General features: G+C 65.9%; 1 protein-coding gene across 5 annotated transcripts in view; it reads right to left on the bottom strand.

The window, feature by feature from the left end:
• Positions 1–1,706: 1,706 nt before the first annotated feature.
• VAV2 (vav guanine nucleotide exchange factor 2) overlaps positions 1,707–21,155 on the bottom strand; it is a 102,090-nt gene continuing 82,641 nt past the window's right edge. The window contains exons 13-29 of one of the 5 annotated variants that reach the window (XR_004971097.1): positions 19,514–19,599; positions 18,734–18,866; positions 17,804–17,818; positions 16,659–16,768; positions 15,171–15,272; positions 14,760–14,848; positions 14,438–14,454; positions 13,715–13,736; positions 12,304–12,431; positions 11,602–11,676; positions 10,638–10,690; positions 9,876–9,992; positions 7,621–7,708; positions 6,508–6,631; positions 5,576–5,628; positions 4,482–4,636; positions 1,707–3,228 (exon numbers count right to left, since the gene is read on the bottom strand). Coding sequence is in view for 3 of the 5 variants with exons in the window: in XM_036329190.1 (XP_036185083.1) it covers positions 3,181–3,228; positions 4,482–4,636; positions 5,576–5,662; positions 6,508–6,631; positions 7,621–7,708; positions 9,876–9,992; positions 10,638–10,690; positions 11,602–11,676; positions 12,304–12,431; positions 13,715–13,736; positions 14,438–14,454; positions 14,760–14,848; positions 15,171–15,272; positions 16,659–16,768; positions 17,804–17,818; positions 18,734–18,866; positions 19,514–19,599 (1,449 nt within the window). In the remaining 2 variants the exon portion in view is untranslated. Of the gene's footprint in view, positions 3,229–4,481; positions 4,637–5,575; positions 5,663–6,507; positions 6,632–7,620; positions 7,709–9,875; positions 9,993–10,637; positions 10,691–11,601; positions 11,677–12,303; positions 12,432–13,714; positions 13,737–14,437; positions 14,455–14,759; positions 14,849–15,170; positions 15,273–16,658; positions 16,769–17,803; positions 17,819–18,733; positions 18,867–19,513; positions 19,600–21,155 lie in introns of all 5 variants that reach the window. The other 4 variants (XM_036329190.1, XM_036329187.1, XR_004971098.1 and 1 more) reach the window with 4 other exon arrangements.

The raw sequence follows: 21,155 nt of genomic DNA, 5'->3' as shown, positions 1-21,155 counted from the left end.
GTCCTTCCTCTTCGAAGTCCAGGTGAACCGTCACGTGAGTTTGTCCCGGGCACGGGCTGCTTCCCATCCTGTTTCTGGAAAGTGAAGGCAGCACATGGAGCCCTGGCCGGCGGCTCAGCTGGTGGGCTTCCATCCAGGGGCGTCGCTACAGCTCGGGACACAGGCTCCGGTGGCCCTGCCCCGGGGACCCGCAGCTGTCGGCATTCCGGGCCGTGGTGCCTGGTGCCTGGGCGGCCAGCCCTCACCCTCACCGACCGGGAGCGCCCGGCTGCCATCTGCCTCCCGTGTCCCGGGTCACCCTGGGCCGGCAGACCCCTCGTCCCTGCCGACACCACCCGTCCACACTCGGGTCCTCCGACGGGCGGGCACCCACCATCCTTGGGTCTGAACCCCCCGCAGATGCTCTGATGCCCGCCCCCCCGCGGCCGCCTGTGGCCGCAGCAGCTTCCCCTCAGGCCACCGGCTCTCTGCTCCCCCCGGGCTGGCTCTCCGGAGCTGGTGTGGGAACCAACAGGCCCGAGGTGGCTCCGGCCGCGAAATTCCCAGGGAGGGGGCGGCCTGTGTCACCTCAACTATCCGAACCCGCCTCCCTCCTTCCGTAACCAAGTCTGACACCTGCCGAGCGCCAGCCGCGAACCGGGTCTGGGCTCAGCTGATCCTCACGGCCCCGTGAGCCGGGTCCTGCGGCCACCCGCCCGCCTCACAGACACACTCCCGTCTCCTCAGTAACAGGCCCACGCTCCCAGGGGCCGGGCACCAGCTCAACGCCCGCATGCCCGGCCCTCGCAGCCAGCAGCGGCCGGTGCCCCGGCTCCGGGTGGGGAGGGGAGGGCACACTGCGCCCGGGTCTGCTCTGCCCGTGGCCTTGGTGGCAGGCGCTCCAGCAGCCGCCTTGGGCCAGGACGGGAGTGAGGAGGGCAGTGCAGGTGGCGAATGGGAGACGGGGTGTGGGGGGCTCCACGCCTCTGGCTGCTCCCCCGAGAGGGAGAAAGGTCTCCACCTGCTGCTTCCTCTGCCTGAGGCCCAGCCCCACCCTCAGGAGAGCAGTCATTCTCTCCAGCACGTGGAGACGCGGGCTGGGAGGGCAAGGGCATGGGCAGGGCAGGGCTGGGGTTCGAGTCCACCCAGAGGTAGGACAGCGGCAGGTTCCCCAGAAGCCGGGCGCTGTGCCAGCCGGAGGAGGCGCCCGGTTGGTGGCCCTGGCATCTGCCCGAGGCTGGGCCACCCCAAGGCCTGTGCCTGCCCCAGGCATGTCCCGGGAGACAGACCGGGGAGCCAGGAGTGCGGCCACGCCCCTCCCGCAGGAAAGAACTTGGGTTTATTTGCAGTAAAAACCGTGGTCTGAAAAAACCTCCTGGCAAATGGACAGTCTGTGTTCCATTTGGGGTCACCCCCAGCTGCGGGACCCCGGGCTTCTGACCCACATGCATCGGGCTCCATGTTCACAGCCAATCCCAGGCCCCGGCCCGCAGCCCCTCCAGAGGGCGCCCCGCCTCCTGCCTAAGGAGCCGGAACCGGAACCGGAACCGGCCCATCCCCGCCTGCGCCTGGCCCTCCTCCCCTCCTGCCCCAAACCAACCAAGCCAAGCCCGTGTTTCAAAACAGACGGACAAAACCATCGCAGGAACGGGGACCTGGTTCCGCCTTCCCAGTGGCCCCTGGTGCACGGGCGCTTCGCGGTGGCCTCAGATATACACACTTTCCCGCTCTTATAAATCTCCTTATATTCACAGACACGTAACAGGAGCTTTGGACGAAATAATTACAAACTTCTTTTTCCCTTAAAAAGCAAACAAGCCAAACGAAAAACAAACAGCAAAACCTTCCGACAGCAGTAAACAGAAAGGGGCTGGTCTCCCCTCCGCGGGGCTCGCGGCCGGGGGTCGGCGCAAAGTGCTGGGTGCGCCCCGGTGGCGGGATTCTTCCCCCCGGCTCACCGCCCCGACCGCGATCCTCACCCGTCTCCAGCCCCTGCCGCTGCCTTCTCTCTTCTCCGCTGCTCACCACCCGGACCCTCCCGCCTCCTCCCCAAGCCCGGGGCTGCGGGGGCCCAGCCTGCAGGCTACAAAGCTGACCTCCGAGGACCCCCGGGTGCAGCGTGGAGGACGAGGCCCAGCCTGGCCCCGCTCCCCGCACAGGGCCGTGCAGCTGACCAAGCGGAGGAGCGGACCATGGAGCCCAGGCCCCGGGCAGCCCTGGCATGGGGCTCGGAGGGAGCGTGTCACTAGGTCTCATGCAACATCCAGGCAGAGAGGGTCTGGCCGAGCAGCCAGAGGCCAAGGCCAGGGGAGGCGGGAGGGGGCGCCACAGGGCAGAGCCCCCCAAGAGCACTTATTTCGGGGCCCGTTCACGAGCTATGGGAGCTCCCGGCAGGAAGACCCGCCCAGGGCGAGACCCCGTTGCAGGACACAGGAGACCCCGAGGGCACCCCGCACGGGAGCGTGGCGCCCCCTCCTGGACAGGAATGTGAGCAGCAGGGACAGCGAGGGGACGCCGTGTTCTTCCCGCCCGCATCGGGTCTCCAGACGTCTCCCGGCAGCAGGCAGGACAGACAGCCTCGGGTTCGGGCAAAGACAGTACCATCGACCAGGGGGCAGGGGGCAGGGGGCAGCTCCCTCGCTCCCAGGGCACCTTCCTGAGAGGTGCCGGCGGGGGGCTGGGGGGGTTCTCTGCATGCCCTGGGGCAGAGGGACACGGGGAGGTCAGGGGATGGCCAGGCCCCTCCAATGCCCTCTCCTACACCCGAGTCACCCTGGGAGCAGCAGGAAGCAGGAGGGCTGAGTCCAGGGCTGAGCAAAGTGGGGGTAGCCACCCTCCCCGCCCCCCACGGCATCAGCTGTTGCCGCCCAGGCTTCTGAATGCCGCCCGGACAGGACGGGGCAAGACGAGCTCCACCCTCGGCTGCGGCCCGGCGCTGGCCCACTCGGCCCGGGCGCTCCGGCCTCGGCGCTCCGGCGGGGCAGCCATGCAGGCCGCCCGGTTCCTCTATGTACAAGCGGGAACCCCGGACAGGCCCCCCGAGGGCAGACGGGCGGGGCACGGTTTGAGGTTAGGACTCTGAACACCCTCCCCATCCCCGCGGGCTGTTGGAGATGGAAGGTCGGCAGGCATGTCCCCCTCTGGGTCCCAGGACTGGACACGGACGCCCACAGCAGTCCCCGAGTCCCGCCTGCGTCCCTGTCACTGGATGCCCTCCTCTTCCACATAGGTTGAAGGAAACCAGCCGATCTGAAAAGAAAGAGACGGATCACTAACTGTGTGCGTGTGTGCATGTGTGTGTGTGTGTGTGTGCGCGTGCGTGCGTGTGCGTGTGCATGTGCGTGCGTGTGTGCGCGCGCATGTGTGTGCATGTGCGCACATGTGTGTGTGCGTGTGGTGTGTGTGTGGTGTGCGTGTGTGGTGTGCGTGTGCGTGTGTGTGCGCGTGTGCGCGTGCGTGCTGGGACAGGGCGAGAACGGGCTGTGGAGGTGGGGGTCCTTCAAACGGCGATGCCAGCCTGGAGAAGAGGCTGAGAGCCGGGTGCAGCCCTGGCCCCGAGTAGGTGGGGCCCCGAAAGGCACAGCCCTGAGCCGTTCACGCGGAGCCCGCCCTCTCCAGCTGCCGCCAGGAAAATAAACATCGCCTCTGGGGGAAGAGCATTAGCCAGAGCCTCTCCAACGGCAACTTTCCTTTCATAACAAAATTGTTTTTATTGATGTCAGAGAGGAAGGGAGAAGGAGAGAGAGAAACATCAATGATGAGAGAGCATCATGGGTCGGCTGCCTCCTGCACGCCCCCCACTGGGGATCGAGCCCAAAACCTAGGCATGTGCCCTGACCGGGAATCGAACCCTGACCTCCTCGTTCATGGGTTGATGCTCAACCACCGAGCTACACCGGCCGGTGTTAAAAAAGAGAGTGGAATGAAGACGTGTCCCCATCCAACAAAAGCTAAGGACTGACAGACAGACTCGCACGGAGCACAGCCCAGGAGGAGGGAGTGCTGGCAGCGGGAACTGGTCTTGGGCGGAAATACGAGAACGCCGGGAGGACCCAGGAAAAGTGAATCTAAATGAGCACTGACTGCCTAAAGCAAGTCACGTGCTATGGGCTAAAATATGTAGAATAAGATACATGCGGCCGGTGTGGCTCAGGGGTTGAGTGGTGACCCACGAACCAGGAGGTCAGGGTTCGAATCCGGTCAGGGCACAGGCCCGGGTGGTGGGCTCCATCCCCAGTGTGGGGCGTGCAGGAGGCAGCTGGTCCATGATTCCCTCTCATCACCGATTGGTGTTTCTCTCTCCCTCTCCCTTCCTCTCTGAAATCAATAAAAATATATTTAAAAATAAAAAAATTTTTTGAAGATACATGACAACACCTTCCCCAAAGCTGGGGAGCAGGGGGGCGGGTGGGGGGGCGGGGGGGGCGGGTAGTCAAAGACTGAGGCCTCCGTCGTCGGGAAGGTGGCCCTCAGCAGGGGAGGCGGGGGGGGGGCAGACTCACCCGGCCGTTGGTCTCGCCCCGCCACCAGCCCTGGTCCCCGCCGATGCGGCTGTAGATCTTCACCACGTCGCCTTCCCGCAGCGAGAGCTCCCGCAGGTCCCGGGCCGCGAAGTTGTACCTGGCCACGGCCGTGCCGATGACGCGGGGCGTGAACACTGGTGGGGAGAGGGGTGGCGTCACCGGGCTGCGGGCAGGGCCCAGCCAGGGCGGGGGGACGCTCAGGCCGCGCTGGCTGTCTCTCCCCAGGCGTCTGGCCCATCCCTGGCGGGGAGGCCCGGTGGCATAAAGGCTCTGGAGGGACAGCCAGGCCCCAGGCCCAGGGCCCCTCACTCCTCTGTGGTCTGAGATCGCCGTGGAGGGAACCAGAGCGGGCACCACCCACCCTGGGAGCCATCACAGGCCATGACCGCGCTGCCACGGGGACAGGGACAGACGCCGTGCTCTGACCATCACAGCGCCTGCGAGGCCCCCCGTGGGTCCGGTGCACGGGCGCCACAGGCCAGGGGACAGCTCCCAGCTCCCAGAACCTCACTCCGATGGAGCACCCTGACGGGACCCCAGGGCACGGTGCCTGCCTCCCTCAGGCCCCCCCTCCAGGCCCCCAAACTGGAAACCCCGCTGGACTCGCTCCCCCAGGACCCAGGAGTCCTGATGGGCAGGTGACAGTGACCGCGACAGAGGGGAAGCAGGCACAGCAGCTGGGAGGGCTCTGGCTCCGGCTCTGGCAGCGGAGGGAGGGCCGTGTGGTCGGCCACCGAGACCCCGCCCCCCAAGTCCCCCCACCCCTCCGACAACGCCGAGTGGGGCCGTCCGGGTCTGCTCCCCCCTCCCAGGGCGGCCGCCTGGCCGTCAGCCGCTACCAGAGTCAGAGCTCTCAGTGAGCAACGCGGGACGATGGCCGAGCAGCTGGGGAGTGGCCATCGGGTGAGCGTGCTGAAGGGTGACAGCAGTGAGGGCAGCGCCAAGCCTGCCGGGGTCCTCGGGTGCAGCAGTCCCGCCTGCCCCCCTGCCCCCCACCGCTGGGACACCTGCAGGCAGGGGTGGGCCAGCAGGCAGCCCGTGCCAGGCCCCCCACGCCCCGAGGGCAGCGGTACCTGACCAGAAGGGAGCGGAGGAGCCCTGAGAAGCAAAGCTGAGGCCCTGAGGACTGAGAAAAGAAAAGTTGTAGGAGGCGCAGGAAGCTGCAAAGAGGCGAGAGAGAACGTGAAAGGGGGCAGAGGAGCGTCCACGGGACCCACCGCACACGGTCGCAGACGGCAGGGATGGGGCCCAGGCCGCCCTAGGAGCCGGGGGCATGGGGGGGGGGGGCGGGCAGCCTCAAGGTCCACCCGGGCACAGGCACAGTGGCCACCTCTGTGGTGCCCTCCCTCCAGTTCAGCTCTCTGCACCTGCCCCCAGAGAACAAATCGGGTCGCCTCTCCCAGGGGCGGCCCCTTGCCCAGCACACAGTAGGTGCTCACTAAAGGCCCGCCATGCCTCTCCTGGCCTGCTCTGCCTGGGTGGACCCACGGCTCTGCAGGTCTTGCAGGCTGGGGGAAGCGGGTGGCTCAGGGTGAGTCCTGGACTGGATGTCGAATGCTTGGGCCAGCCTGCCCCCCACGCCAGGCCCCCCCCCCCCCCCGCCCCCTAGGCCAGCCCCTGGCCTGGGCCGCAGGGCCTGGTCTGCACAGAGGTGCTGGCCTGGCTCCTGCACAGCGGGGCCCCTGGGGGGCTAGGGCACAGGGAGGGATCTGAGGACAGGCGGGTCCCACCCTGTTCTCTCCCCATGCTGACCTCGGCAAAGGCAGCCAGGCTCAGAGCAGCAGCTCAGAGCGGCAGTCCTCACCCGACACCCAAGACCCCTGGGGCACCGGCTGGGGAGGGTGCTGGTGACGGGCTGGGTGCCAGGGCCACTGCTCTGGGCCTAGGTCAGCGTGGCCCACGGAAGCCTTCCTGAAGGCAGGTGGGCAGTGGGGCCTGGGCCGGGGAACTGGGGCAGAATGAACAGCTCCGGGGGAGCACTGGTGTGCCGGGGGCCGGGCACTACCTGGGGACCGGCTGGAGGTCCTGGAGGCCGCACGTTCCCGGGACTTGTAGGGGTACTTGAGCGTGGTGTCCAGCTGCTTGAAGCTCTCCTTCAGAGAGTGGCACTGGTAGTACTCCACCAGCTCCTGCAGGACATGCCCACTGACTGCCGCCGCCTCCAGGCAGGCCTCCTGGGTGTCCCGGCCGCCCTCTGCCATCTCCTCAGGTTCACACAGGGGACTCCTCTCCTGGACCCTCGAGAGCCCCCCCGTCCTCTTCCCCCAGCACCAGGCCCAGGGCCGGTGGCCGGCATCCCAAAGACCTTGGAGCCAGTCATTTCTCTCGCAAACGTTTCTAAAGGAAAAGCCTGTGAAATATTGAGGTCGGGGGCGGGGGTGCTCCTGCAACCCTTTATATGGAAGAAAGCGGGAACCCCACGTGCCAACACCAGGGAAATGCTTCTAGCAGTAACAGCCTGTCCAGTGGCCGAGGCCACGCGGGCACCAGCCAGGAAAGGGGGGCGGGGGGGGCACTGACTGGCCGGAGAGCAGGCCGGGGCACGGCACAGCCCGGCCAGCGGTTCTGTGTGGAAACATGACATAAGCCACAGCGAAGCTCTCCCGGGCGGTGTGGGGGCTTTAGGGGCGGCAGTGGGGGCTTTGTTTACTTGGCGCTTCTCTGTGGCCGCTGTGGGTCTAAGAGCTCAGATGGTCTCAGTACATGGACCGCGTGAAGCAGGAGAATGAAGGGGTCCAGCCTTAAAGTCACCTCAGGAAGGACTGTGCCGTGAGCTGCGCCGGCTGGGCTGTGACCGCACAGCGGGGAGGCGGGGAGAGGGGCCGGCGGGGCAGGGGTGCTGTGGGGAGCAGCCGGGGGCGAGATTGGCCCACACCAGGCCCCACTGGGCCATGGTTTCCGGCTCCGGCAGGAGGACCGGCTGGGCCCTCCCTGTCACTGTCCACCACGGTCAGCCCACCTGGCCCTTTGGGGGACTTGGGGGACAGTCCTGACTCAGGGGCCCCAACTGCCCCAAGGCGGGGGTGCAGGAGGCCTCTCCTCCTTGGAGTGGCGGCACGGGGGCCAGGGCCTCCCCCGACCCTGGGGCCAGGCTGGCGGGAGCCGCAGAACCGCGTACCAAGAGGCTTTCAAACTTCTTGGCTTCCGTGATGTGGATCCAGCTGTCTTTCTCCACCACCTTAATGTGCTTCACCTCGTCGTTGAACCTGGCAAAGTGCACGGCGCGGCGGTCACTGACGGGCCACACGGCCCTGCCCCTCGGGGGCCAGACTCAGGAGCCAAGCCCCACCTGGGCCCTCAGCTCACACCTGCTCTCCAGCCCTTGCCTTTCAGTCCTCCCCCCACCCCGCCTGCTCCGGGCCTGCCTGCGACAGCTTGTCTGTCTGTCTGTCTGCCTCTCCACCCTGAGCTCCAAGCTCCCAGCCCAGCCTGCACCGCCTCCCCCAGCCACTTCCTGACTCGGGGTTCTGCTCACCCTCCTCTCTGTCCTGGGACCCCTCCGCCTCCTGTTTCCCCAGCGCCCGCAAGGACTGCACAGCCAGGGGGCAGGTCAAAGGCCTGACCGTGGCCTGGGGGCCTGAGGAGGCAGCCCCGCCCCAGCTTTGACACCATCTCCTAATATTCTCCCACTCCACAGCTTCCACTCCAGCCGGCCCGGCCTCCGCTCTTCCTCAGACACGCCAGGCACATGCCCGCTGGGCCGGCACTGGCTGCCCCTCGGCCATCCTCTCCGTGCCCTGTGTCCTCAGGTCTCAGATCCCATGTGGCTTTACTGGCGAGCCTCCCGCCCCCCTCCCCAGGTGCCATGTACCCTTGCAGCTGACACCAACCCCAGACAAAGACCCACAAGGAAGAAAATGCCACACCAACACCCCTTACGACAGCAGACGCTAAACGTTCAATCACCGGATCTCTCCACACCGACGTCTACACAGGCCCCACATACGCAGGACGTCACACCACAGCCAAGTGGGATCCCAGGAAGGCGAGGATGGTGACACAGGACGCCCTGCGTGGGGCTCTCACCCCGTCCCGCTGACAGCAGGCCCCTAATCCCTGGCCTCCCGCCTGGCCCAAGACTCCTGTCCAGTGGGTGTTCCATGCCAACGGTGACCTATCACCAACAGATTCTGTCTCTTGGAGAAGTGACAGCAGACCCGGGGTGGGGGGTGGGGGGGGACAGCTCTGGGCAGGAGGGCACCCCGACTGAAGACCACTGGCGGGAGCTGCAAAATGCCAGCCGCGTGACTCTCATGCTCTCCGGGGCCCCCTGTGGGGCGCTAGGCAGCCCCTGACCCTCACAGCATCCCTGCCTGCTCTGTGGCCGAGCTGGGAGCCCCTGACCCTCCCAGCATCCCTGCCTGCTCTGTGGCCGAGCTGGGAGCCCCTGATCCTCCCAGCATCCCTGCCTGCTCTGTGGCCGAGCTGGGAGCCCCTGATCCTCCCAGCATCCCTGCCTGCTCTGTGGCCGAGCTGGGAGCCCCTGACCCTCCCAGCGTCCCTGCCTGCTCTGTGGCCGAGCTGGGAGCCCCTGACCCTCTCAGCATCCCTGCCTGCTCTGTGGCCGAGCTGGGAGCCCCTGATCCTCCCAGCATCCCTGCCTGCTCTGCGGCCGAGCTGGGAGCCCCTGACCCTCTCACATCACTGCCTGCTCTGTGGCCGAGCTGGGAGCCCCTGATCCTCCCAGCATCCCTGCCTGCTCTGCGGCCGAGCTGGGAGCCCCTGACCCTCTCACATCACTGCCTGCTCTGCGGCCGAGCTGGGAGCCCCTGACCCTCCCAGCATCCCTGCCTGCTCTGCGGCCGAGCTGGGAGCCCCTGACCCTCTCACATCACTGCCTGCTCTGCGGCCGAGCTGGGAGCCCCTGATCCTCCCAGCATCCCTGCCTGCTCTGCGGCCGAGCTGGGAGCCCCTGACCCTCTCACATCACTGCCTGCTCTGCGGCCGAGCTGGGAGCCCCTGACCCTCCCAGCATCCCTGCCTGCTCTGCGGCCGAGCTGGGAGCCCCTGACCCTCTCACATCACTGCCTGCTCTGCGGCCGAGCTGGGAGCCCCTGACCCTCTCACATCACTGCCTGCTCTGCGGCCGAGCTGGGAGCCCCTGACCCTCCCAGCATCCCTGCCTGCTCTGCGGCCGAGCTCGTCCAGTCCCTGGAACCTAGAAACGTCCGGCCGAGCTCGCAGGGCAGCTGTGGGCCGACGGCAGCCAGGATACTCACGCCGGTCCCGGGCCAGTGAGGGGTGCGGACCCGTGGACACCCTTTCACCTCGAGCGTGTCCAGGTTTGGGCGCTACCTGCCACGGCCGCCCAACCCAACATTGACCTGCAGGGGGCGTGGGCTCTGAGGTCCGAACGGCCTCGGGGACACGTACTTGATGCTGATGGCGAAGCGCTCCGCCTCGGCCGGCCGCTCCCGGACCAGGTAGGTCCCGCTGGCGTGGGATTTGAGCAGGTTGTCCGTCTGCTGCCGCTCCATGTTGCCTGCGAACCTAGAGCGACGGAGGAGCGAGGTGGTCACGCTGAGGCCGGTGACGGCTCCCGCCCGGGACAGCAGCTCCCATCTGCAGACGAGCCCGTGAGGAGCGAGGGCCCCGCACTGCAGCTGCCCCTGCTGCGGCCTCCGCGGGCGGCCACTCTCGAGGCAGCCTGGGGGCCTGGCAGGCCGAGACGAAAGCCAGACCCCGGGCCGCCTGCACCCGCGGCTCACACCAGAGCGCCACCTCACGCCTGCGGTAAGCGAACATCCCACTGCCCCCAGCGAGCTGCTCACGTGTAAGCACGTGGCTACCGGGCCATAAATACTCCACTCCCACATACTGTAGCGACCCTTCATGCAGAGAGTGCAAGAGGGGACTTCACTCTCCCACCTGCGCCCCCTGATGACGGCTCTGGCAAAGGAGGCTGCTGCCAGGAATGGGGAAGACCCCCAGACCCAGGCGATCAGGGCCGCGGACGGACCAGGGCAGGCAGCTGGGCTCCGCTGCCTGGAGAACCCAGACCCGGCCTGCTTACAGGCTTGTGGGCCACCCTCACGGCCCGGAGATGCCCCCACAATCCAAGGGCCACCCCAAAGCCCAGGGGCCACCCACAGCCCAGGGGCCACCCCTCAGCCAGGGCCACGCTGGTCGGCTCACCAGGGGTAAGCACTGTAGTCGATCTCCCGGGACGGTAGCCGGCCGATGGGTGGCTGCAAAAGAGAACACGGGTGTTAATGCCCCCCCACGGGGGCCGTCCACACAGTGGGGGTAAAGGGGGCTTGTCGGCAACGACCTGGCCCTTGGGCCCCGGAGCCACTGGACTGCGGGGTCCCTGAGGGCAGTGACCAGGACTCACCACCTCTGAGTGACTCAGTCGGTTTGAATGAGTGAATGAATGGATGAGTGATGATTGGTTAAGTGAATGAATGAAGGAGTAGCAACCAGCCACCGGGCACCCATCCCCTGGAGGGTGACAAAGGCTGCAGAACTTCTCAGGGGCCACGAGCACCCCACAGCTCTCAGCGCTCAGCCCGAGGCCCCAGGGCAGGCATCATGGTCTCCAGGGGGCAGCTGCACGCAGGCATGTGACCCCTTGCGGGGCCTTCCTGGCTGGAGCCCCCAACTGCCCCTGGTTGGGCCACAGGATGGGCAAAGCCTCAGACTACCTAGCCCCTTCCTACCCCTTCACTGTGCAGATGGGGAAACTGAGGCCCAGAATGGGGACAAGACCGGCCCCAGGCCACCCGGTGTTAGCGACACTTCCTCCTCTGCCGTGTGGTGCCCTTGACCTGTCAGCAAAGCCGGTTCCAGACCCCGGGTGTCCTCCTGCGCCCTCCGTCCCCTGGGCAGGGAGGCCGCACAGACGCTGCGTGCAGGGCAGGGGCGCCAGGGGCCAGGCGGGCGCTGGGGCAGCTCCTGGTGTCGGGCCCTTTCCGGGTTTCTAACACCCATGACGGAATGCAACCCCCACTGGCCGGGTCCTTCAAACAGGAGGGCACCCTGCCCTGGGCCCACCCATCTTCTCTGGGTGCAGAATGCTCCGGGGCCAGCTCACGGCCGTCAGCCAGGCGGCCCCGACGAGAACGGCCCCAGCCCCGGCTCCAGTTCCCACCACGCTCACCCGTCCGTCCACAGGGCACGGCTTCACAGACGTGCTGGGGAAGCAGCCGGACTTCCTGGTCTGCACCAGCCGCCCCTGGAGCAGAGGGAAGGGCACGGTCAGGGCCGAGGGCCTGGCTGAGGGTTATGTGTGTGTGTGTGTGGGGGGGGGTGCTCACTGTCCCCCAGGGACAAGGACGGGGAAGGGCCATTCCCAAGACGCATGTGCCGGCATCACCTCCCGCTGTGACCTCCGCTGACTTCCTAACCCTTCTGGACAGGAGGGGGCCTCCCCACATCACAGAGAACGCTGAGCCCACGGAAGGCAGGCGGCTTGCTCCCAGCTGGGGCAGGGCCTCGCCTCCCGGCCGCTGTTCCCTCTCATCACGCAGACCCCGTCTGGGAGGCCAGGGCGGGGGCGGCTCAGCCTCGCCCTCCCCGTCCCTTCTGCCTGAGGAACTTCCCCGGGCCCCTGGCAGCTGCCCCCCGGCCCTGCGCTGGCAAAGCAGCAACGCGTCCCTGCGAGGCCACCGACGCTGACGGCCCCGGTCACACCTGGGAGGGTGTGCAGGACGCGGGAAGGCAGCAGGCGGACAGGACGCCAGGACGGCCTCCGTGAGGGCGCCGCCCCCCTCCCAGGGAACAGCCACTGCCTCTTCCCTCCACCCCTGCCGCTCACCCTCACCCGCCCTGCCTGGGGTGCACCTTCCAGCCCAGGACCCACCTCCCACCACTGAGACTCGGGGTCCCCTCTTAGCAGCTCAATCACGTCGCCCGTCTGAAAGGTCAGCACCGGCTTCCCGGGGGGAGCGGGGTTGCCGTGGTAATTCTGCACAGCCACCATCTTGGGACCTGTGGAGACAAGGGGTGGGGGTGGCTCAGGGATGCCATGCTGCCCGGACTCCTGCGCGTCCGCTACGTGTGTGTGTGTGTGTGTGTGTGTGTGTGTGTGCGCGCGGTAACAGGCTAGGGCAGTGATGGCGAACCTGTGACACGCGAACTCATTTTTTTGGTTGATTTTTCTTTGTTAAATGGCATTTAAATATATAAAATGAATATCAAAAATAGAAGTCTTTGTTTTACTATGGTTGCAAATATCAAAAAATTTCTATATGTGACACGGCACCAGAGTTAAGTTAGGGTTTTCCAAAATGCTGACACGCCGAGCTCAAAAGGTTCGCCATCACTGGCCTAGGGGGCCGTATTCTCAAATGGCATTTCCCGTGTTTTCCTTAAACGCCTCCCCTCCTGGGACCAACAGCGGCACCTGCAGGCGGCGAGCTCCCTGGGTCAGAGAGGGTGGGCCGCGCCTGGGATGCACCGAGGCCACCCCGCTCACTGGTAGGCAGCTCTGGGGCTGACATGGGGGTCCTGGCTGAGCCCCCTAGACCTGCAGGCCGTGCCTAGACAGGCCCTGCTCTGGCCCGGCCGCCCCGCGTGGGCCTGTCTGCCAGGCCCGGGCCTGACGCTGCGTCCCAGCTCACGGTGCTCTCACCGCTCAACACTGAAAACCCATGTTCCGGGCCCCGGCCGGTGGCTCCGTTGGTTAGAGCAGCATCCTGACACGCCAAGGTGGCAGGCTCAGTCCCGGCTATGCAAGAACCAACCAATGATGCGTGAACAGATAGAACGACAGCTGGGTCTCTCTGTCTCCCATCCTCTCGCTCTAAAACAGTGGTTCTCAACCTTGGCTGCACATTAGAATCACCTGGGAATCTTTAAAATCCTGATGTCTGGGCCTCATCCTCCGGAAATTCTGTGTCTTTGTTATGGGGTGGGGCCACAACATTAGTAACAAAGAAACAGAATTTCCGGAGGATGAGGCCCAGACATCAGGATTTTAAAGATTCCCAGGTGATTCTAATGTGCAGCCAAGGTTGAGAACCACTGCTCTAAAATCAGGTTTTTTTTTTAAAGAAAGCCCTGTTCCTGTGATGCGGTGCAGGGTTCTTGTGTGTGTGTGTGTGTGTGTGTGTGTGTATGGCATGTGCGTGGCGTGTGCACGTGGTGGGAAGAGGAGACAGAACACGGGAAAGCAGCTGTGCTCCCCTGTCTGCTCGGCTTGGGGCCCAAGCGGAGGGCCCAGGGTGACCGCTGACAAGGACGAAGACGAGAGGGCCCGAGCCCGCACTCACCTGGTCCCGCTCCAGAGGCGTCCTGTGAGGGCAAGGACAGACGACAGGGCTGAAGGAGGCGGCCCCATGTCCGACACTCCCCCACCCGCAGGGAGAAGGGTCAAGGCAGGGAGGGGGCGGGGCAGGGACACGTCCTAGACTCCTGCTCCCCTATGTGACAGCCCCCCACTATTTCTACTATCTCTTTCACCTCTGTGCCCCTCTACAGCCCTGGAACATCCACCCCTTCCCTCTCCCATCCTTACCCTTAACTCCCACCTCCTCCAGGGAGCCCGCCCTGACCATCCCAGCCCTGGAGCCTCCCTGATCTGAGCCTGGGTTTGTTGCCTGGGACAAGTCCCGTTGCATTCGCCTAGACGCCTCCCCTCCTCCAGGAGGGCGTCTTTGCACCCCAAGCAGGGCCAGTGAACACGCTTCAGTGCTGGTTAACATGACCGGACCCCACAGCTGGGGCAGGCCCCAGTGGCCACCCCACAGTGACTTCCGGGACTACATCCTCAGGGCAGCTAAACGGAGGGCTGTGAGCCAGAGGGGGCAGGTGGGCAGATGCAGGTGACCAAGCCGGGCACCCACGGCCGCGAGCCAGCCAGCGGGCAGGTGGGAAGGGCGGCAGCCACCAGGGCCCTCACGACCGCAGGAGTGCCGAGAGCTGGCACCGCGGGCCTGGCTGCCACACAGGGCGTGGCTGCAGGCAGCAGGAGGAGGACAGCGTGGCGGACTCACCGCGTCAGCAGGCGAACCTGGAAAGGAAGCATCAGGCCTCAGAGGGCGAGCCCCCAGCACGGGGACCGGCGCTCGCCGCAGCGGGCGAGGTGCGCTTCGAGGCCGTGCGTGTCTGACAGCGGCTTCAAAAGGTGGGAGACTGCCCGTCTGGTGAGACCCCAACTACAGATGCAATGACCACGGCAAAGCCGGCGGGCTTAGGGGCAGGTGCGCGCTCACAGCATGGGGGTGCTGCGCTGGCAGCGGCACGGGTTCGGCTGGGGTGTCAGGTGCGGCCCGAGGACCAGCCCCCGGGGTGCATCGCGGGGGCGGCGGTACTCACTGATCTTGCAGGGAGGCGTCACCTCCAGACACTCCTTGTGCGCCCCGACGCCACACTTGGTGCACAGGTAGCCCTGGTAGAAGGTGCCCCTGTGCCAGGGAGGGGGGGAGGTGAGGCACTGCCCAGGTCCCCACACCCGCAGCCGCAGGCAGGGCCCACAGAGCACCAGGCCCGCCCCGCTGTCCCCACAGAGCGCCCATCCCTCCCAGCCCTGGGCCTCTGAGACCCCGTCCCGCTCTCCCCGAGGACAGCCCCGCCTTGCTCTGCCGCCCACACCGCGGGCCCGGGCACCCACAGGGACAGTCCCCGCCCCTCCCGGCTGGACATGAGCTGATGGCCCAGCCCAGGGCGGTGGAAGAGGTGGTCAGAGGCGGTGGGTATGGGGCCCCTTGGGGTGGGGGCGGCCCTCACCGGAGGAACATCCTGCAGGCCTTGCAGTTGGTGGTCTTGTCGAACGTGTACATCTGGAAGCTGTGGTGGTTGGCGTTGGCTTTGTCGGGCTTGATGTTGGACCTGGTGGGAGGGAGGCGGCAGGTTCCCTGAGCCCCACGCCAGCCGGGCTGGGCCGGGACGGAGCCCGGTCTGCCCGACACCCCGGCTTGACGGGGGTGCTGCACGGGCACGAGAGGCCTGGGTGCAGGTCATGGCTACACCCTGCCAGGGTTTGGGTGGGGCAGGCGCGGGCACTGGTCAGGACCGAGCAGAGGAGCTCGTAGGGAAAGTCATCACGGGGACGAGTCAGCAACGAAAACCTCAGAACGAACAGCGAGCTGAGCTCCCCGCAGGCACCCTGGGCACTGAGGGGGCGCGCGCTGCGTCTGTTCACCCGGAGGTGCGTCCCCTGTCAGACGGCGCGAGGCCGGGGCTGGCGGCAAAGCCAGCAGGCGGGATGGCAAGTGTTCATGGAGGGCACCGGGGAGAAGCTACAGCCTGAGAGCCGGGGCAGATGTGCAGGAGACATCATCTATCTTTTCCTTTTTTAAAAAATACATTTTTATTGATTTCAGAAGGAAGGAGAGGGAGAGAGAGAGAAACATCAACGATGAGAATCATGGATCAGCTGCCTCCTGCACGGCCCCCACTGGGGATGGAGCCTGCAACCTGGGCCTGTGCCCCGACCGAGAATGGAACCCCCATCTCCTAGCTCACAGGTCGACACTCAGCCACTGAGCCACGCGGCCGGGCGGTCATTTGTTCGGATGTGTCCCCAGTCGACACCCTAACAAGCCCCTAACCGCCTCCCTTTCACCGCGAGCTCGCCAGGAGGAAAAGGCCAGGACTGGGCGCACCTGCCCGTCTGACCGCAGAGTCTGAGGGCACAGGACCTGCCACTCGGGCCTCGGGTCCAACGTGCCTGGGGTCCCCAACGACCCACTGATCACCTTTCTCTGTTGGACATAACGGGCTCCTCCTAGATTTCATGGAATAGTTCTGTGGCTTCCACAGAAGGTGAGAGTCACAGCCTGGGGCCCTGGGGAAGCGGTCACCAGGGGTCCATCTGGCATCGCGACCACTGCTGGCCACGCAATGCCCTGCCAGACAGCCATTCAGGGCTCAGCCTCGGGGCAGCGGGCAGCGGAGCCCACCTGGGCCAGAGGAAGAGCCCCCTTGCCCGGGAGATTGTGAAACAGCCAGGATGCTACCAACGTGGTGCTGGGGGTGACGAAGTCCATCTCAGTCTCTGGGCATCTGCCCTCACCCTCCCCTGGGAGAGTCCTGGACAGAGTCCCCTGGGTCTCCCGAGCCCCCACGCTGCCCCTGGACTCCCATGGCCATCCCCCCAGGATTCCTGAGCCCCCACACTGCCCCCTGGACTCACATGGCCACCCCCAACTGCTCCAGCCACTGGACAGAGTCCCCCCGGGACTCCCGAGCCCCCACGCTGCCCCCTGGACTCACATGGCCATCTCGAACTGCTCCATCCACTTCCGCTTCGTGTCCTCGGTTTTGCAGAAGAACTGGAAGCCCTGCTTGCCTTGCAGGTGGATCAGGTAGAAGCCATAGGACCACTGCGGGGGGAGAGTACGTGTGTGCACACGTGTACAGTGCACGCCTATGCATGTCTATGCCTGTGTGTGCACACGTGTATGCATGTGCACGGGTACAGTGCACTCCATTGCATGTTTGTGCCTGTGTGTACGTATGTGTATGTGTACAGTGCCCTCGTGTGGGGGTGTGGACATGTGTGTGCATGTGCATATGTGTATGCGCAGGTGCATGTATACAGTGCACTCATGTCTGTGCCTGCACACGTGTACATGGTGCACGTGCAGACCCCTCTCAGGACTTCCTGGGACCCCCTCCCGCCCCCTCCACGGTGCGCCCTCAGCTGAACTCGGCTGGTGCAGCCGGGTCCCTAATGGCTGAGCGGGGTCCCCGGGGAGCCCGTGTTCAGGAACTGGCCCCGGGCCTTCCATCACCGCCCACCTCCTCTCACTTCCTAAATGTGATGCTCAAGAAACCCACTGCTCTGAGGCAAATCACCCGAAAGGAACAGGGAGGGAAAGGCCATGGGTCTGGGGCGCCCACGACAAAGGCCCACACGCTGCCCACCCCTCGGCCGCCCCCAGGCCTGGCACCTCAGGGGCTGCCAAAGGGGCCCAGGAAGAGGAGTGTGGAAACCCCGGGCCCAGGTGTTAGAGATGATGGAAGGAAAAGAAGGGAGGGGGGGGACCCAGAGAGGCAGAGGGGAGAGGGGGGAGGGAGGGAGAAAGGAAGGAAAGGAGGGAGGGAGGGGGGAGAAAAGACAGAGGGTGACAGAGGGACACCAGGCAAACCCCTGACCAGCCATGGCCATAACCTCCAGGGAACGGAGCAGCGGGGGGACCCGGCAGGGGGGGCGGGCCTCACTTGAACCCTCTGTAGGAGGCAACCCCTTTCTCCTGCACACACATCATCGTCATGATTAAGAAACTAGATGAGGAGGAAGAAAGCCATGAGCCGCCCTCCTCGGGCCCCGGGGCCCCAGGCCCCCACTCCCGGCTCAGGAGGGAAGTGCCGCATCGGCCGGAGGTGAGGAAGGCGGGAGGGGCGCAGGTGCTTACCATTTTCCCATGAGACTAGGCAGCATGAGGAGAGGAGAGCAAAAGGGGGGCGAGGTCATGACGGGGCTCACAGCCCAGGACACTGACCACTGTGGAGAGCCTGGGGGGGGGGGGGGCAGCCAGGCCTCCCTCCCTCAGGGGAAGGGCCAGGGCTGGGACCTAGGGGAGCGTCAGCCCGGAGCCTGGGGCGTGGCCTCAGCCCACCACCTCTGCACCCCAGTAGCTTGTCTTGGACCTCAGGGTTAGGCGGGTCCCCCCAACAGCTCTTCCAGGCGGCACCCTCATTCTACACTGTAAGCTCTGGAGTCCAGGATCTGAGTCTTTAGCACCCTGGCTCCTGGCCCCACACCAGCTCAGGGCTGCACAGTAAGTGCCCGAGCTCTGGGTGCAGAGGCCTCTGCAGAAGCAGGACTGAATGGAGAGAGCAGGGCAGCCCCACCCAGCAGCCGTGGCCCCACCCACCGCAGCCATGGCCCCACCCCCAGCAGCCATGGCCCACTGACTGGGCAGCAGTCTGACAGCTGATGCCAGGACCACCCAGGGCCCTCCTTGGCAGGGTGGGCAGGGGCAGGAAGGAGTGCTTCCTGCAGGGCCAATGTGGACTGGAGTCGGGGGCCAAGGTCTAAGGCCCGGCTCCCACCCGAGCACTTGGCTGGTCCCTCTGCTCATCCCCTCACTTGGGCACTGCGATCCTGGCCACTCCCGCTCCCGGGAAGATTCAGAGATGAAAGCCAGGGCTGGGCTGGGCCGGCACAGAGGGGCGCCTTCAGCGGGAGTCACAGTGACAAGAGGATGACTGACAAGGGAAGCCCTGCCACTGCAGCCCACCTTTTCCCGGGGCCACTCCACGACACCCCTCAGTGGGGCCTCACCCCGGCCCCTGGCCTGTGCGCCCCGCTGCCCCACCGTCCCCCCAGGACCGGGACCCACCTTCTTGACATCCTTGTTGTTCATGGGGTCGTCGGTCACCTTGTGGGAGAGCAGCTCGATGACCTCCTTCAGCTCGTAGCTGTAGCCCCTCCTCTTGCAGACGATGACCACCTTGTCGAACAGGAACAGGTACCTGCCCGGGGCGCGGCGCGGCGTCAGCATGGCCCGTGCACCGTGCTCCCGCCGTGGGATGGAGCCCAAGCCCTGTCCTCTGGCTGGCTCACCCGCTCACCTGACCCTCGGCCAGGTCTCAGCTGCTCAGGTACGACTCCTCCAGGAAGCCCTCCTTGACCTCACCCATGGCCCAAGGTGCATATGGACTCCTCCATCCCCCAGCTCCATCTCCCACTAACTAGACTGGGAGCCCCACGGGAGCCGAACCCATGTGTGCTGTGACCCCAGCCTCGGCCCAGGCCTCGCACAGAGTGGAAGTGCATGGAGGACTGAACAGCTGCCGTGCCAGCTCAGCCAGAGCCGTCCCTGTCGCCCGCCTGGGCACTCCCTCGGTCATTTGGCAAAGGCTCATGCGGCCACGCTCTCTGCCTGGCTGCTAGGAGCCTGGGAGCTTGCCGGCCACGGGCAGGGCAGCCCCATGGGCGTGGCGGCCGCTGGCTGATGTGGCTCACCAACTCTCGCCGAGAAGGAAGGAAGCAATTAAAACAGAGCAACACAAAGCCAAGCGGGCAGGCAGCTCTTTCCAGCAGAAAAGCCGTTTCCACGCTGTGGGGGCGGGTGCCTGGCCGGGCTGGCGCCACCGCCCGGGGCACCCGCCCCGCTCACCTGTCCTGCTTGGTGTGGTTGACAATGGACCGGACCTTCAGCTCCCCGTCGATCTTCGGCCGCCCGAACTCCTCCAGTTTCACTTGCTGGACAGACGGGAAGGCTGTTAGCGGTTAGCTGTGCCAGGGCAGGCCGTCCCATCCCCTGCCCGGAGGCAGGCCCGGCGTGCACCAGCCCCGGGGGCCGATCCCACGGAGGCGGAAACCCAGCTGAAGAACCCGGTGGTCCCGGCTGGTGCTTCAAACAAGGGACAGCGGGTGCCGAGGAGAGGCCTGCAGGCTCCTGGGCCCAGCCCGCCGGCCGGGGCTGCCTTCACCTCCCAGGAACAAAGAGCCATTCACGGCGGGCGGCGCCCCCAGGCCGTCGTGGTGTGGTGCCCAGAGCAGGGACCCGGTAGGAAAGGCCAGACGCCCAGCCCGAAAACCAAGTTCAAGGGAACAAAGGGCGTGTGCCAGGCGGAGGGCGGGCGGGCGTTGGTCCTGCCAGCAGCTCGTCTTCCACGGCCCAGGCTCCCGTCACACCCGCTCTGCTCGGTGGAGGTTCCGTCCCCGTTTTCCGTGAGGCTTGTATCTCGGCCGCTCTGCTCTGGTTCAGAGATGGTCTCTGGACACGGACCTGTGTGGTCCACGCAGACAGGGAGGCTGAGCCCTGCCCTCTGGTGGCTCCGGCACGAATGCGGACCCTCAGCTGCTCAGATACGACTCCTCCGGGAAGCCCTCCTTGGCCTCCCCAACCTTGAGGAGGCCGTGTCCGCGTGGTGCTCCAATGGCCGGGTCTCAGCATCTTCCTCTGAACTCTCGGAATTTTCCAGAAGCTGCCAGGGCCGGACTCAGAGCCCAGCGGCTCGGTGTCTCAGAGGGAGGGCTGAGCACCCTGCACAGCGACTCCTCGGCGCCTCCACGCCTGGCCTCTAACGTGCAGGACGAGCCGCTGCGGGGACGGGGCTCCGGGGAGAGGGCGGCTGCGCGGGGCGCCTGCTCGCCAACGGGCCGTAGTTTTGTTTCTTCAGGAACACGTGTTACTCAGACGCTACACGAAAATGTCTAACTAACCAACAAAAACCGTCTTTTTTCGTGTAAAAGTGATGCCCGCGCATCATGGGGCATCGAGGAAACGCTGCTGCCGGGGACCCTGCCGGCCCCGCTCCGCCAGGCGCCGAAGGCACTGCACCCCAGTCCGGGCCCTGCCCCTGCTCCCTGCTCCCTGCCCCCTGCCCTGGGCGCTCGATTTTGTTCTAAAGGAAGGAAAACGGAGCTGTACCCTAACGCTGTACCCTGACGGCTTTCCTTCACTCGGACACGGTACGAGCGTCCTCAGGCGCGTGCGCACAGGGGGTCCCCTTGGGCTCTCTCGACCCCGGGGGTGAGGAATGGGCAACGGAGACCAGGTGGGGCCTGGGCACCCGGGAGCTTCCTCTGCCCAAAGCTTCTGCATGGGTTTGACTTCCACAGAGACTCAGCGGGACCGGCCGAGTTCAGGGACGAGGGCGCGTCGCGCAGGCCGGCGGCTCTGAGCCAGGCCAGCTCTGTGCCCAGGGGACACCTGGAGACGTGCGTGGTCATCACTGGGCCCCCCAAGGGTGGGGTGCTACGGGCATCTACTGGGCCATTTCCAATGCAGAGGACAGACCCCCAGCAAAGGA

Source organism: Myotis myotis, unplaced genomic scaffold, assembly GCF_014108235.1.
Source record: "Myotis myotis isolate mMyoMyo1 unplaced genomic scaffold, mMyoMyo1.p scaffold_m19_p_12, whole genome shotgun sequence".
Classification (NCBI taxonomy): domain Eukaryota; kingdom Metazoa; phylum Chordata; class Mammalia; order Chiroptera; family Vespertilionidae; genus Myotis; species Myotis myotis.
This window is presented reverse-complemented; position numbering and strand designations above follow the sequence as displayed.